Source organism: Teleopsis dalmanni, chromosome 1 (genome assembly GCF_002237135.1).
Source record: "Teleopsis dalmanni isolate 2A chromosome 1, ASM223713v2, whole genome shotgun sequence".
Lineage (NCBI taxonomy): Eukaryota > Metazoa > Arthropoda > Insecta > Diptera > Diopsidae > Teleopsis > Teleopsis dalmanni.
The window spans coordinates 113,012,627-113,030,619 of NC_051846.1; the positions used below are offsets into that span (position 1 = coordinate 113,012,627).

General features: G+C 29.7%; 1 protein-coding gene across 2 annotated transcripts; it reads right to left on the minus strand.

Moving 5' to 3' along the window:
• Positions 1-816: 816 nt before the first annotated feature.
• LOC119673188 (dopamine D2-like receptor) lies at positions 817-13,745 on the minus strand. Of its 2 annotated transcripts, XM_038084423.1 has the most exons (8): positions 13,669-13,745; positions 4,008-4,260; positions 3,271-3,569; positions 2,541-2,593; positions 2,372-2,489; positions 2,107-2,241; positions 1,767-1,867; positions 817-1,193 (listed from the first exon to the last, which is right to left on the minus strand). In XM_038084423.1, exons 1-8 carry the CDS (start codon positions 13,725-13,727, stop codon positions 982-984), a joined length of 1,230 nt encoding a protein of 409 aa, XP_037940351.1. In that variant the 5' UTR covers positions 13,728-13,745; the 3' UTR covers positions 817-981. The 2 variants fall into 2 exon arrangements, with proteins under 2 accessions (XP_037940351.1, XP_037940352.1); XM_038084424.1 differs by lacking the exon at positions 13,669-13,745 and having other exon boundaries at positions 2,372-2,593; positions 4,008-4,263.
• Positions 13,746-17,993: the final 4,248 nt, after the last annotated feature.

Consider the following 17,993-nt stretch of genomic DNA (forward strand, 5'->3'; position numbering starts at 1 on the left):
TTAATGACTTGAAACTGAGAGTTCCATTCAACTGATTGCTGATTCAACTGATTAATATGACCGAACACATCTAATTTTTATTGAAAGGTTAAAAACTTAATATATGAAAAGAATGGAAGTTTGGAAATGGAAATTGCGGAAAATCGCCTGTGAGTAAGGAAATGCATTTACTCTTGATACAAGATAAGTTTCTCCAAAAGCATAGACTAAGAACAATTGACATGCCTGTGGCACGCTGATCAAATTGAATGAAAATCGATATAAGTGATGATGCTAAGCAATTTATTTCAATTACTGAAAATATAATTTTTTATTAGTTCGTTGAGTAGTAAATATTAAGAAAAAAATCCAATTTATTGAGAATAAAAATAACAGACCGAGACCAAGAGTAATTGCCACTTCCACCACACGCGTTACTTGGTAAAATTATGAGAAATGAATACATACTTAAAATATTTGTTTTATTGAAGTTATTTAAACAAAAAATAAATTTTAAAATCAGTTAAAAATTTTTCACATTTACATATAAAAATTTACTGAAGCGAAATAATTGAATTGGGATCCACGGGGACACACGATGAAAACATTTTCATTTTCATTTTCATTTTCGTTTTATTTATCGAAAAAAAAACGGCTGAATGGAAAATATACTTAACCTACATTGCATACTTATTTTTTTTATTTATTTTAATTCATATTTATGTATTATAGTATTATGTGTTTATATATACTTTGGCACAGTAAAAATAGTTATAAAACATTGTACTAAAACATATGTACTAAATACTTAACTAATTTTATATATTCTCTGTGTTTTTAATACTTAAATTTTTACTTAATTGGAATAATTAGTTACTAATTACAAACGATTAGAATAAGTCCTTGAATGCAAGTTTCATAATAATGTTTTAGATATATTTTGTAGTTATTGTATCTATGGTTTTGGTTTTTGATTACAAATTTATGATATTCTGCTCGTAATCACCCCAAATGCATTATTTTCTTAAATGCCTTCCTAAATTCGGGGTTGAAAATTGTGTAAATGACCGGATTCACAAAGCTGTTGATGTAGCCGAGCCAGGTGGTAAGAATGAAAGCAGTAACGCCGGGCCTACAGTCCTTATCGAATTTCGCGCACATTGCGTCCATTATATTGCAGGTGAAGAAGGGAACCCAACAAAACAGAAAAACACCTAAGAAAATAATTAAATTATACTTATTATGTAAAAGAAAGAAATTTTAAAATTGTTTACAAATGCACTTGGCACTTTGCTTGTGCCATAATATGGTATATGTTAGTTGAAAATAAATTGTATGTAGTCATGGAAAACAAAATCTGCGGCTATATGGAGTAGGATTTCTACTACATCCGAAGTTACTGGATTTTAACTATTTCTACTTTTCAAAGAATGCGTTCGATTTAAGTGCATTCAAGTTCCTTCTCATCGCGAAAAGTCAAACTGTATTAACTTTATGGCAAGTCTTTAGATTTTAGTTTTTACTATGCAGTGATGGGTAATTTAATTAGCAGTATTAAAATGATTATGAAGTTCTGGACAGAGGAAAAAGCAAGAAGAAAAACGAAAATAATAATGTAATTGACACTTTTTTCATTAGAAGTGATTAAAATTTATTCAAAAGAAAGTGGGGGTGACAGAAGTGCGCTTCGCTCACCAAAGTTGCTCAAACATGCCATAAAAATTTAATTGAATGCAGTTAAAAAGTTCTGCTTATACTTTTACTTAATTTGTAGCTGATTGACTTACCCAGGACGATGGCAAGTGTTTTTGTTGCTTTCCGCTCCTTTTTAGCTGACGATTTTTCGCGTTTCTTTTTCGACGCCTTATGCACCTTATAAATCGTAAATCTGCTTTGTCAATTTGTATATGATGGGCGTAGAGAGCGGCGTGTGAAGGATGAAAGGATATAAAAGATATAAAAGCAAAAAATATATAATAATAAGAAGTTTAACAAGACCAGAAACGAATGAAACGAATATTATTTCGAGATGTTATTTCGAGATGCTGTGAAACGCCATTCAAACTTTTAATTAGAGTAGTTTTAGTGGAATGTTCTTCCTGTGAACGCAGGGGTTATGAAACCTACCTTGATGCCTGTGAGTTTTTTTTATCCTTGCGAGAGGAAGTTTTCGATGTTGCTGATAGTGTGGAGTCGTTGCGTGCAAGTGTCATGGCCTCCTGGACACCATATCGTACGAAGGACAATGGTTTCATAGCAACGCTGTGAAAAAAGAAGGAAAACAATGAAACTAAACTAAATAAAAAAGGATATAAATGTCAATAAATTTCAAAAACTGTCAACTTAAATTTATGTGAAAACTTCAAAGTTTTTCCGCAGTTAATAAATTTACCTAAGAGGCGGTTCCATTCTTGGTGATCCCTCAACTGTGTTTCGTCTGCTGCTCACACTTGACCGTTTCAATGTTCCACTAGCCACGGGACTATCTGGTGGCGATGAATCAGCTGCGCCTGCAAGGACATCGTCAACGTTTGATGGTGCATAACCAGAATCATGATTACCATTTGGGTCAGCCACGACTAATTGTGGTTGTGTGGTGATTTGCGCGACAACACTGCTTGACGTCCAGTAAAAAAATTATTTACGTGTTTTGCACAAATGCAACGTCGCCATTATGTTTGAAGATATCAGCAGTAATGTAAGTTAAACACCGATTCATCAAAAAATTACATGAAAGAAAGCATTTTATTTATTATATTGTGAAATAGTCAAATGCATATTGATAACTTTAACTCCAGCAGTGAACAAATACAAAAGTAGTTTCTAAATATGTTATCTGTTAAATCTGAGTTCAATTTTGTAATAACCTCTCTCTGCTTATACTATATCCAAATTAAGTCATAATGGTCCAATGCATCAAAGTTGTAGTTAAAAAAAATATATAATTTACTTGTTTTCATATATGTAAATTCTTAATTTTTCAAAATGAAATATTTTAAAAACTGTTCCTTAGCCTAAAATTCTGTACAAAACACTGAAAATTACTTAATACGTCCACTGCAGAGCAGATGATAGATTAATTATAAAATGATTGCATCTTGCACACAAAAATAAAAGGATTTACTGTTCTCCATTTCATTTTTATGACATTTAGATGTACATACATACTTTTTAAAATATTTTTTCTTAATCAAAACCAAATAAGCTTTAATATTAATTACCGTACTATTAACCAAATTAGTTATTGTCCCGCCCAAATTTAGCAAAGTGCAAACGATGATTCAAACTTACTTGCCAGTCTCCTCTACAACCGTTGCTAGCATAAATTCGGTAGACTTGTCGTTTACAATAACGTGACAATCATCAATATCTGGCGAAATAGCATTCTCATCTTCCTCTTCGTTTGACCCGGATGCGGTATTTGTCGCAGGTTCATCAGGCATAATGCGGCTTGTATGCCTACTGCTGTCCAGTGCAGTTTCTGCCAATCTTCGTGTTTGTGCTATGTTCTCTATAACGCTCCCGGCCGTAAGCTCTGATAGATGAGGTTTTCGAGCAGCACGTTGCTTTCGTGCACGACTTCGCAGAGCCTATATTGGTTTAATGTAAGTAAATTTCCAAACCAAGTTGAGATGTAAGCATTAAAGTAAGGTTGAAGTGATGATGAAGTTTTAGTTAAATGTGATATTTATGATTTGGGAAAATTTTGGTATTTTAAACGGTTTGGATTTAGTTGTCAGTGAATCGTGATGTGGTCGTATATAGGTTGACTACCACTATTTGTGGTCATGCAAATGTGATTCTGCGAGTTCAAAAGTTTATTTGCACGCGTTATGCAAATGAATGTATGTTAATTTCAATTTAAGTCCATATATTGACAATTTGTGATATGTGTATATGATTTTAGCAGTTCTGTCTGTGTGGCATCAGGATTGTAAATGTAAGTATGTTTACTAGTGTGTTTATAAAGTTGATTTGTTTATTAAAATTGTCAATGCATGGCAACACCGATGAATGGTAAAAATTACCTTGAATATATTCCAATACAAAAATACCATTATGATGCATGGTATGTAGAAACTACTGAGCGAGGAGTACACAATGAAGTCCGTATTGTAAAACACGCATAAATCGGGATCACGGTTAGGTGTGTTGTTAAGACCTAATACAATGGGTGAACCAATTGCAGCCGATATTGCCCACACAAGTAGAATTGTTAGACAAACACGGCGACTGTTCCTGTGCTTGGCGTACTTTATAGGTTGCGTCACAGCAATGTATCTGTAAATTAAATAGAATTATAGCATGAGAATTTTAAAAACAAATCCAAAAATCCAGTACACCATACTCATTACAACTTATAGCTTAACAAAAATTTTTGCTGCATTGGAAAAAATGTAATACTTAGATTGAGAAAGCATTTCTTGCACAAACAAGAAATAAAACTCACAACACAACTGTTCCTACATTTTGTTAGCTTGTTTTGACTGTTTTTAACATGGACATGAAGTGCAATAGACTCAAAGAAGCAGATTTTGACGTTTCCTACCATGAGACGAAAAGTTTCAACATTATACCGGCAGTAACAATAGTTTTGCTTTTCTCCGCAACTATAATTATAGTAAACAATTTTTGTAAGTATTTTCTTCGCTTAATCTAGGAAATTTCTTGTATAACCAACCCAAAACTGAAAATTGTATGTAGCTTGTGGCACCTATTGAAACCACATATTGTCATTATCAATTTCACGGGGTACCATCACATTTCCACACCAAATGTCACACCGTTCACTGATTTTCTCTAGATACAATTATTTTTTGATATTCTACGTGAAAAAGGCTTTAGCTGTGGAAAGATAGCCACGATAATATTAACTTCCTTACCAGAGGAAGATAAGGGATCGTTGTTCAAAGTAACTAGGTTAAAATTTCCTGAACCATCAATATTACTGTATTATTTTTCAATTGATTTATTTGTATAGTTTGTTTTTTTGAAACCCAGAGAAAGCAGATTCGATCCAGAAGTTCCGCAACAACTGACCACCTGACGAGATCACCTCGGGAACAATTTGTGATTTTAATATACACAATGGTTTTGAAGTCGCAAGAGCTTTGGTAAATCATTATCATATTATTTATTTTCGGGTTGGGAGGTAAGCGCGTATATATTCTTTAGTTTTATTGACTTATTAAGTGCTACTTTGAAAATTTCCAATAACGCAATTATTGGTGCAAGTTTTGACAAACACAAAAAGACAATAAACTTCCTTATCGAAATAAGTTTCAAATAGAAATGTAACTGTAAACCATCTTATAATTTCTCGTCAAAATCGCTTGTAATTGAGAAATCTATATTCCTTGAATTTACTAGAAATAAACGAAAATTATATAAATTTTTTTATTATTTACACTAAGAAATAAAATGCTTGACAGTGAAAAACCATATTGTGGAAAAACTATATTTTGTTTTAGTGGTAGCTAATCTCTGAAATCTCAAGTGTAAACATTTAAATTTTTCTTAGGCATTAGTTCCTGACTCAAGTAATAATAAGCTGAATTCTAAATATAATACAAGATCGAATTATACTATATCTATTAAACTAAAGATCAGTATATGAATTAAGATGTAAATAAATTGTTTTTGATTTATATTTGACTTAAAGTACTTAAAGTACTTCCGAAAATATCAAAAATGGAAAAGTACAAATGTTCAAAAATCCATAGGAGACTAGCTTGGTCTTTTTTTGGATCTTTCAGAAAGTAGTTGGTTATATACTTTCTGCAATTGCTTATTCAATTTTCCAAAATAAAAATGTAGTACTGTAGGCATAGTTTCCAGAAAAGGTTCATATGATTCGGACTTAACAATATTCACTTCGTTGCACTTAACATTAATTTTTTAAGGCTCTGAAAGTTAGGCAAATTAACAAAATAAACGCAAATATCACAAATAAAATATGAAATATGAAAATAACGCAAATTGTGAAAAGTTGAGTTCTTTTTGAAAACAAAAAAGCGTAAAAACGAAGCAAAATTAAATGAAATCAGGAAAATAATCTTTATTTACATTTGAAACATTTTCACAAAATTTAATTAAATTTTGATTGATTGCTTTGCCGGAGGGGGTTTCTGGATTCGCGTAATTTCGAATCTGAAGTTTGAAACGTTCAGTACATATCTTTTATTATAATATTTGTAGTTTTCATCTGTGCTTTTGTATTTCGAATCCGGCCTCCTGTTTACGCAGCACATTTCTGTAATATTTGCTCAAATTTGCGCTACAAAACTTACACATACCCAAACCTTCTACTAGTTGTCTTCCTGCTTCTCCGACAGAATGTGTTGCGTGCCCTTTTTTCCAAATTTTTCATTTGAAGCACATTTACATGATGCCTTTTTAGTGACAAGGATAATGAAATACAAATTTAATTTTTACACAGCATCAAAGCTTCGAGGAAACCCAAATATTTCAAAATATTAAAAATGCCTAAAATATATTCTGAAGTTTTCGTATCTTTACTTTAGTCGCTTTTAGGTGAACTTACTTGCTGGGATTTAAAGCAGTCAAAAGTAAAATTTAAAATGTTAGCACAATTTTGATTAAAACATTTTCAGTGACTTCGACTTATTGATTGATGTGAACAACGAATTGTGCTGTTTCAGCAGATATGAGTATATTCATAATAAAATGTGAATATAAGTTTGATTGAATTATTTAATATAAATTGATTTTTAGTGCGTTAATTGGTAGTCTTTCAGTCATTTTTGTCTAGTGTGAAGTGTGAACCTATCCAATCTGCAATAACTGATCATTGATACATATCGGGACATCACTATAACCCTAATCAAAGATTACACAAAAGCAAACTGTTTATAATAAGCACTGTATACTCTATTTACTAATTTAAAAAATCGGGAAGTGATACGAAAACAATGTAAGTAGTGATAAGTAATGACAAGTTGCTGGTCTATACTGGTTGAAATTTATATAAAACAACAACAGTATTTTCTCTACCTCGGCCAGTATAGGTATAATGGCCATACATATCGGCCAGTAAGAAACAAAGTGTTACCAACGCAATAAGCGAACTATTGTGAACCTTTATTGGAAATTCCAACAAATGTTGCAATCATATGTCAAAAATTATTTGTAAAAAAAAACTCAAACACAATTCAAAAATCTCATAAATTTGAAAATAAGAAAGATTTCAGTGTTCTTTTTTGAAACTTTCAACATTTTTCCCATTCCTCTTAATTTTGTATTCATTTCAATTTTCAATCTACGTTAATTATTTATTTTTTATACAAAATGTAATTTGTTTGCATTATGCTGTGGTTATTGTTTCTTAAGTGCCCTTTTCACAGCATCGTCTGCTGTCAGCGAACGATGTCGTGACTTGTCATTACATCAAATTTTTCGACAATTTTTTAAACACGCATCCAGCAAACAATACAAACATTGTTCATTCATCAATATTAAAACAATCGCTAAAGTGTCAACAGCGACTGCTATGCGTAATATCTATTTATAATATTAATTTATTTTTATATATAATATTTTATTTAATATTTTAAATATTTAAAATAAACAATTCATTGCTATTTAATGTTTGGTAATTCACATATTTTTGTTAGTCCAATTTAATTAATATTTTAAATATTTTGAATAACATGTTCAGAAAATCAAGTCATTTTACAAGATAGAAAAGAAAAATAACATTAAATATAAAAGATATAATTCATTCATAGTTGCAAATCATCGTCTGCTAACGGTAAATCATGCGTGCATTTAAACGATGTTTACGCTTTCACTTCTCAAAATAAATGAAATTTTCCATACCGACAAAATCCGACTGTATATGGAAAAAACACGAGCGTGTTTGAAGAAATATCAAAATTTTTTGATTTTTGTCAGCGTATTTCTTAAAATTTCAAATGTTGCAATTAAACAAATTTCGCATTTCACAAAAAAAGTGGAAAAAAAATTCTCATGTGTTTATAAGAGCATAAAGGGATGAAAGTTAAAACTTCGGTGAAATGCATGTATGAAATTATTTTTTAGCATATTTGTTGTTTTATCTGGGGCGTGTTTAAAAAATTGTTGAAAAATTTGATGTGTAATGGCAAGCGACGACATCATGCGCTGACAGTGGACGATGCTGTGTAAAGGGCCCTTTATAAGCACATACCGGCAAAAATTTGACAAAACTACACTCAACGGAAAATGGATGATGTTATTAACAAAAATTTTGTACTCAAAATATGAATACTTTTTTTACAATAATTTAATTTTAGTAATATTTAATAACATAATTTAACTGTGGCGATCAAGTTTTTAAGTATAAGGGTCACAGTGCAGAAGGGTTTTGGTTCAGAACTTGATTGGTTCAGAACTTATTATACATTGCACAAGTCATTAATAATTGTTTTGTTTTAAAAGAAAGTTAATAACTTTATGCTCATTTTTAATGTTACCATTGCTAATCGAGTGAAGCATACCACTTAAAAACTTGTTATTTTTTAATTGTCTACATTATTCAAATACAAATGTTGAATAATTTACAGTCATCTTAAATAGTACAACTTGACTTGTAATGGACAAATTTAATATGTGTTAATATGTGTTACAAGTACGCGTGAGCCTATTGAATTTCCATTCACTCCATTTTTAGTACCATATAGGGACATATGTATATAATCGCTCTAAAAATCTAACATAATTTCTTAGACAGTAGTAATATTTAAATAAAGAGAACATTTGAAATGATTGCATCAAAAACGGCATTCTGTATACTACAGTAACTTTTGCAAACAAATGACGTATAAAAAATATCGAGGAACTAATCTCAAAACGTTTATAAGTTAGCGCCTTCATACAAGTACAAAAAAGTTAGTTAAAGTTAGTTAGTTAGTTGGCTTTTGCCGATGAAGTTAGTAAAAAATTGAAACTGTATTAGGACATATTATTGGAATGCAAATGGCTAAAGCTCAAATAATGTTTTTTAAACAGGACCACAGTTTTTATTATGTTTGCGTAAAAACACATCTGACCCGAACAATTTTTTAAAAATTTCAAACTGCTACAGGCTCAAAATTTATATGTCAGAAGACAATGTTCTTGTGTCGGAAAAGAACCAAATTCTCAAGATAGTCGGCTCAAGATGTAGTTTAATACGCTTAAGAACTTTCTTCCGCAACCTTGTCGTATAGAACTAGTTTCTTAAGTGAGTGTAATAGGCCCACAATTAAACTTATTATATACAAGTGATATGCTAACGGTGGGAAACACATTAACTGTAACAGTTGCTGATGATACAAGAATACTACATATGACCAACACAGTGAAGCATTTTCCAATTAATTTCGTTATTATTTCAATATTTACATAATCAGAAGTACTAGATGGTGCAAGTGCAGGTATCGCTAGCAATATTGCGCATTATCGCCTGGTCAATCTTGCTATATACGCAAGATTGACCAGGATTGAAATCGCAAGTATCGGCAATCGCAAAATTTGTAATAATACACTATAATACTATATATGTTGTGTTTGGATTCAAACTTTCTGTTTTGAGAAATTATTCAATTATTAAATTATTATTATTGTTATTCTTTTTTATTCCGAGGAAATTTTATTCTATATTTCTATATTTATTTCTAGTTTTTTTTTCAATTGGCAAATAAAGAGCAGTATCCAATGCGATACTGCCCCGTTTCTTCATTTTAGCAAAAATGTTATAAATTTGTATCTTGTTTTCTAAATAATTTCCACTTGTTTGTTAGTTTAATATCTTACACTTATAAAAATTTAATAAATAGCAAATGCTTTTACTAAAATTGGAGCGATTGCTGCGCTAAAATTCAGTGGCACAGAGCAGCCCAAAAAGTAAGCTTTCCGAGCTCCTGTTTATATAGTCCATTATTTATTCTCCGCTCAAATATTTTTAAACAACGAAATAATAAAAATCATTTTAAATAACTGTAATAGTTTTTATAATAAAAAAAAGTGTGTACAAATGAATTAATTCTACATTAAATCAAACAAAGAGTCACATATAAAAACAATTGCACGCTTTAATATTTTTGTAAAATAGTGGTCCATTGTTATATATATATATAGCTATATGCACTATAATGTGTCATTGTAACGCACCGACATATCCACCAAAAAAGTATGTTTAAATACAAGTAAAGCTTTTAGATTCTTTTTGATATGTTATTAGCTGTAAATGTAGACACATTAGTCACAGACAGCTTATACATATATACATATATGTATGTATATGAAACTTGAAATATGTTATAAAAAGGCTATTCAACTAGTTATTTCGTAATCATCTTTAAATTTGTTTTAACGTGATCACAACAAAACAACTTATTATTTGATCACATGTTTTGAAGATAAGCTCGCTTGTCTTCGTGTTCGGTCGTATTTCTGTCGGGATCCATACAAATTTTGTTCTGCTTGAAATCATTGAACTGTAAGCATCAAAGCATTGCACGCATACTAAAAATATTTTATGCATTGAAAATAATGGACAAATTAAAAAATATAAAAAATGATTTTATTATATATTGCACTAAGAAAATTATTTTAGCGCTATTCCTAAGAGGTTTCTACCTAAAAATCCACTGCACTATTTTATTACTAATTGTTGAAACCAAACTAAAACTGCAAAATGGTACACATTTACTCAATCATAATCCATAATATTATTTCATCTAATTTAATATAAGTTTTATATTATTAACCCATAGGTTTGCTTGTGTTAATACACATCCAGTATGAGAAGAACTCTACTTATGTACCTATTGTAGTTGAAGCTAAGAAAACGCGTAACCATTTCCGCAACACATAACAATTTCTAATTACTGTTGAGTTACTTTCTTTAATTATGAAGCATAAGGTACATGCTTAGAACAGACTTACAATAAAAAATATGTGTACGCGGAAATAAAAATTATATTTAGAATAAAAGATACAGATACATAATAACTATTTTAATTGAAAATATGTGTGTATCCGCACATATAAGAATCACGACTGAATGTTGTATAGTATGGTGCATAATACCCACTCAAGGTGTCCTGAAGAAAGGTAAACAAAACTGTGTTCAGTGACTGTTAATACGAAGTACTTTTAAAGATTTTCTTCAAATTTCAAAAAACATATTGCAACAATGTGCAAAAATCGTACAAAAAATTTAATTTATTTCCGTCAATTGCAGCAACAATTTTTATGCATTTCATGTATTTCATGCTCTGAAATGGCTGGTTATTTGTCATATTTTTCGGTGTCGAGCTTAGGGTTTTATATGAAGTTTGTTATATCATATCATCATATTTTATAACGAAGATTTTAACAAGGTACCCAAAAAAAAAAATGGATATCTAAATTTACCATGATGTCCTACAAACATTTTTTCCCTGAAGAATGTTTGTAAAGTCACTGGAGTTAAAATCTGCCGTATTTGGCAGATCTTTGGTCGACTTTCTCCGGTTAGCTTCATTAATCGGTTTTCCAACAAAATTTTGTGGATTTTGTTGATTTTTCCGGGGTAATTGCTTCATTTGGTAATTTTTACCAGAACAACGTCTTAAGTCTAAAAATCAACGTTTAACCATTCTTTGAATCCAATATTTAAAAAATAACAACAGAAAAGCAGAATATAGACGATGCTAGATGTTTGCAGACAAGGTATGCGTGCTACCAAATCAAATCGTCTATATTCAAGTCTGCATACCAAATTTCGATCTGAGACATGTATGCGGTAAAATTAGTTTTAAGAATTAAAATAAAAAATTATGTTTAATTCTAAGAAATAATGAAATAATGAATTTTAATTTATTTTCTACAGCGTTTAGAACAGCAGCGAAGTACAGTGTGCAAAATAGTAATCGAAACTGAAGGAATTGAGATGATGATAATAGCAACATGTTATTTATTTCATTATTTCATTTTTTAAAGATTTCATATTTTTTAAAATTAAACATAATTTTTTATTTTAATTCTTAAAACTTAAATTTTTTTTAATTTAATTCTTTAAAATATTGCATTTTAATATTTTTATTCATGAAATAATTTTTAAAATATAAAAACTTCCTTAAAAAATGTTTTTAGCACAAAATAATTTTTAAAATATATAAACTTCTTTAATAATTATTTGTAGCACTTTTTTCAAATTTGCTGCTTTTAAAGAAAATAAATGTCTACAACTTTTTCAATTATTTTACAAATGATCGTCAAATGATCGCGAAATAAGAAATAAAAATTATGTGTACTCTTTTTCTCAAATATGTAATAGTTTTAACAAAGACTTTTATTGAGTATTTAATGAGTATTTAAAGAGTATTAAATAATCATTGGTTTTAATTTATATGCGAAGGGCAATACTTACTGTGCGTTAATTATTGTCTTTAAGTGTTAACGATATTGTGTGTACTGTCGCTACTTTTATTCAAACCATCAAAAATTCTAACGTTTCTGCCGGGTATTTATGGGTCTTAAAAGTTTGAATTCTCCCACCATTTGCACTAACTACTCTGTTTGTGTCTTGTTTCCTACTTACTACTTTTACTGACATAAAACTTTAATTTATCATTTTCTCAGGTAAGTGTACGATACTAAGTTTATATAACCAAAGAAGGGAGGTTAAATGTAGCTATAAGACGCACTCTTACAAAAGTTACCAACATTAGTAAAAGTAAAAGACACACAACTAATAAAAAATCGGCATTAGCTAGTATATGTAAAAATTTAAAACAGAGATATGATGTTTAAAATACTTTATATAATTTTTATCAAATGAATAAATTCAAAGAAAGATTAATCTTCTTAATTATCTAAGGAACAGTCTCATTATATGATTCTCTACAAAGCTGTAACTTATCCTGAATGCATCGTCAATTTTGTCAGACACTGATATAACGTGAGAGCAGGTTTTAAATTCTGCATACTACATCATGAAGACTCCATAATTAATTATCACCATTTGGAAACAATAGACCATATGAATTCCCGAACAATTATTTGGTACATATAAGGGGTATTCAGGCGGCTGATTAGTTGCTTAGTAGATGATTACAACAAAAATTTGCATACAAAAAAGAAACTAAGCAGAAAAGAAACTAATCAACTATTTCGGAGATTCTCAGATTAGTAAAAATTTGATTAATAGTGCTGCCAGTACCAAGTGTCGGCGCTATGAGCATTGGGTGCTTTAAAAAGAAAATGCAAAAATAATAACATAAATTAATAAATAAAATTCAGTAAAACTATAATTTTTAAGGGGTTAAAATATAATTAAAAAGTGTAAAATTGAATATTCTACTTCTTGATATATGACACGTTTGCAATTTTAGTTATATGATAAATTATATGATATGATAAAATAAATTATATGATAAATTTAAATGATATTAAAACTTATGAATATTTGAGTATTTCACTGTTAACATATGTTTCGCTTATGCTGTTGATACTAGTGCTGCCAAGGCATTTGCACACAACAATCTACTCAGATTACGCATTTTGGGTCGTTCAAGCAACTGATTAACATCAAAATGCTAATTTTTTTTTATTGAAGTTTTTGAATCAACTAAGCAACTAATCAGTTGCCTGAATACCCCTATAATGTCGGAGTATGGTAATTAATGTACACAAATCGCATATAAAAAATGCTGTTCTTACCTGTCGATTGATATTGCAACTAAATTAAATATCGATGAAGTTGAGCATATCACATCCATGGCTATGTAGAAATCACATACGAAATTGGGTAATGCCCATATGCCATTAAACTGAAAATGGAGAGAAAATAACAAGTTATATTTCACATGCAAATAATTAAAATATACAAAATATATTCGAGACAACAAGGAGAAGACAAGGGTTTTTTTCTTATTAATATGTAAACACAATTCTTGGTGTCGGTTTATCTAAGACTTATCACAACGCACCCTGTTTCAACAGAGTGTTCATACTTTTCAAAGTTATTAAGGAAATATTCTATAGTATATATTTATAGCTTCAATTATTTTTTTCGTAGAAAAAAAATCATTTTATTAATAAAACTTGGAAAATATGTAATTCAATTTTACAAGTATTTATCTATCTGACAAATAAAACCTGAATTTTTCCATCAAAAGTTTTCCGTTGGAAAGAGTTTTTATTTGATGTTTAAAATGTTATTTTTTATTTTGCAAGTGTGCCAGTTAATTATTAATATTACAACTTAGTAAGTCATAATGTACGCAAATTTGTATAAAACCAATGAATCAAGTTCATATACACTAAAAGAGATTTCGTGCAAATCAACTTAGTCAAGAATAAATTAAGTGAAATTACATTAAAAATTTCAAATGCAACATTGCAAAATATATTTCCCAAAAGGGGTATGATCGAAATTTGACATATGGAGACAGGAAGCAAAATGTGAATGAACAAAAAACAAACAAGTCAAAGGTGAGAATTTTTTAAAAGATTTTTTCTTTAATAAAAATTGATCCTTTATTTTTGGTAATCCTCTTCCCAAAACTTCTTCGTTCTTTCCTAACTTATTTCAATTTTTCACTTTATTTAATAATATTATTCAGTACTCATACTAGCAAAAGTCCAGCAATTCCTCCGTTTTTTCGAAACTGTTAACGAAATTAATACTAATTAATTTTTTTTAAAAATCATAAAAATTTTTCGATGCATTGTACGACGTATTCTATATGTACATTTAACTTTCGTAATGTTTTTAAGAATATCACATACATTATATCAACTAATGCCAATGGGAACGACCAAATTTTAATTTAATTAATATAAGTTGATTTAGCTTTAGCGAAAGCATAGTAAGAGGTTGATATTATTTCCGAATAATATTAATGAAATGCATTAAATTAATTTATATTACAATGTTCAGATATTTATGTTTTATTTACTTAAATTGCAACATTAATATTTACTTGGATTATAATTCTTAATTTTAATAAGCAGTTCCGAATACTGAATCTAATTTTGAAGGAATTTGAAAACAGATTTTTACTTCCCTATCAATCCTAGAAACGTCATAAAAAACTACACAACTTTCCTGTGTTAAGGTTAAAGTAATTCAGAATTAATATTACTATTATTTGCAAATATAAAAAGTGAAATAAATCTGAGAAAAGTGACCATAGTTTGTTTTGGACAGTCTTAAAAATGAATATTTAATAAAATGTTTGTATCAGCTAAGATGCCCCCTACGCTTACGAGGAATACCAAAATTCATTAGATCCTTGTTTCCTCCTATTTCTTATTCGGTACGAACAATCGAATGCATTGTTTTTCATACTGTAGAACCGGTCAGCTGACTTCTTAAAGCACAATTTATTCCGCTTTTACTCCTTTTAGTTTACCAGGTGTTTTCTTCTCTAGGCGCTATACATTTATATAATATGTAGTTTCTGGTACAAATGCAATTTTGTAAGAATGATTGTGAAAGAAAAGATCAGTTTTGAATAGAATGGAGACTCTTTCAGTAACTACTCCATCGGCTGTAATTAGTTTTGAAAATGATATAAAGCATATCATTTCCATTTTTGAGATTATTACAGGTAAATGTGACATTTTTAGGATAATGACTTAATATTTTAACCGCAAATACGAATTCAACTTAGCTTAGATTCAGCTTAGACTTCAATGGCCGTAATAATATTACGATTATCTTTAATGATATGCATTTTTTGAGAACTTATGGATTTGCTCAAATGAATATATTTACTGTTTGTCTTATTAAAAGGAGACGAAAGACAAATTATAGTCAATGATGGTCTAAAGCAATGTTGGTTTGCTTTTGTTCTCGTCACGACAATAGCAAAGCAGTATAAATATTGGAAATGTTTATACGAGGGTTGTATGATAAGTCAGTGACTTTTTGAATTTTCCGCGCAGTTATCAAACACCGTCAATTTTTATGTAAATGGAAAAAAGTAAATTTAACTTTCAGAAATTTCAGAAATCTGAAGAATATGCTGGATGGGGTAGCAGTTTGTATCCCAATTCGTGGATTTTGGCCACAAAGCTTGATCAGAACTCAAAATTCACTTTTTTCCATTTTCGCAAAAATTCACGAGATGGTCTTCTTTGAACTGCTATCAAACACCAACTGAACGACGTAGCTTGCTTAAAATTAGGAAGTTGCCCACTGCTAGATTACAGCTGACGACAGCACTGTTGCATTTGGAGTAACTGCGCGGGAAATTCAAAAAGTCACTGACTTGTCAAACCGGCCTCGTATAAGGACATTCTATGACATTTTTTAAGCGTGACGGTAAATATTGTTGTCATCTTGTTTTTTCTTCCGCTTGATAATCGTCAAAAACAACAACAGTTAAATTTTGAGAATAAAAATTTGACACAGTAAAGTGTTTATAAAATGGTTTTAGATAACAACATATGTATCAATGTATCTGAGCTTCATAGCGCAGTGTTAGCATGCCTGAGCGACATTTATTTCGTAATCGATACAAATTTAATTAGTTACGGCAATTCATATGAATTGTTTGCTATTTTTGATATGTATCGACATTTTGGTTATAGTTTTGATTGTAATAAAAATAAATTATATGAGCACAAGAGAATATTAAAATTGGCTGAGAAGTAAAGCAAATATGGATATATACAAAAGAATCGCTTAAATTGGTGCATATAAAACAGTTTTCATTGTTCTTGTTTTGCGCATAATATTACTGCGCTATATAGCGGGCAGATACCTCCTAGTTTTTGTTTCAATTAAGTGATATCTCTAGATATCTATACTTAAAGTTGTGATTCATTATAAGAAAATATTGCTTGGAATTTTTTGACAGTGGCTTTTGTAAACAACTTTAATTTTTGTCTGTAAAGTCTCACTGTTCTTTCACAAAGTATACGTGGTGCCCTTTAGCCATAGGATTCGATAACTTGGATTGTTTCATTAACTAAGTTTGAAGGAAAAGTGAATGCAGCCGATATTTTTGTATATTTATTCAAATTTTAATGTTCCAAATGCTTGTCCATTCAATTGAAGTCCGGTAGCAAAAGCTAAATGAATTCATTAATTTTATTAAATTACATCATTTATACAATTATCGTTGGAATATGTTTTTGGGTTTATATCTATAAGTTTCACTCAACTTTAGAGGTAAATTGACTAACACCTAATGACAGAATTTGATTCAAAATGTTTTTAAGTTATCTATGATGCCATCAATGGTATAACGAAGAAACTAAGGATGTACTGGGCATTAATAACAGAAGGACACTAAATGATTTACGAGTTTTTGTTTGTGTGTTTTTATATATAGATATTTTTCGTGATAACAAGCGAAATACATTTTTCGCATCCAGATTTGTCGAACTGAAACTTACTATCTAGTTTCTAGTAGTTTGTTGGGATAATAGACTTTCCAGCATAAGTAAAACAACTCTTTTGAAATATCTGCACGGCACTTATCGTTTTAATCATAAATGTACCGAACTTATTTCATTTATGATGTGTAAAAACTTTTTACCTGAACCTCTGAAATCAATCAAATATTCACAAATAATTAACTAATCTGTTATATTTAAATTCAAGAAAATACAAAGATGCCACAAAGAGAATCCTAAACCAAATATAAGTGAAATGCAAACCAGATTTATTGTAAGATCTTTTTTCCTTTTTTTGAAAAGGAAAGTACTGTCAAATTCTATATATAAGAAACCGGTGAGATTAACCATGAGCTTTTCTGTATCAATTTAAAACGATTTTCAATTTCCAGATGTTTTTTACGTAAAATTTGGTTTAGGGTAGAAAAGTCTTGTCCAGACAACTTATTTAAACAGAAAAAACTGAAGTTTTTAAACGTTAAATTTACAACAAATTTTTTTAGTAAAATATTTTGTATAAATCAACTTATTTGGAGCGGATTTGGAAATTTAGTTTGTTTGAATTTTTGTTTGTCTTCCCTTAAAAGCAAACACAGTCGCTGTTAAATGCAAAAAGTTTTATTTCCTCCTGCAAG

What these genes read in the sequence shown, in the direction of transcription:
- LOC119673188 (XM_038084423.1), bottom strand. Translation starts at nt 13,727, where the DNA reads ATGGATGTGATATGCTCAACTTCATCGATATTTAATTTAGTTGCAATA. An exon ending in TGTATTGGAATATATTCAAG is followed by an intron (nt 3,570 to 4,007) that starts GTAATTTTTACC and finishes AAACCAATATAG; the next exon opens with GCTCTGCGAAGTCGTGCACG. An exon ending in AGAATGGAACCGCCTCTTAG is followed by an intron (nt 2,242 to 2,371) that starts GTAAATTTATTA and finishes CTTTTTTCACAG; the next exon opens with CGTTGCTATGAAACCATTGT.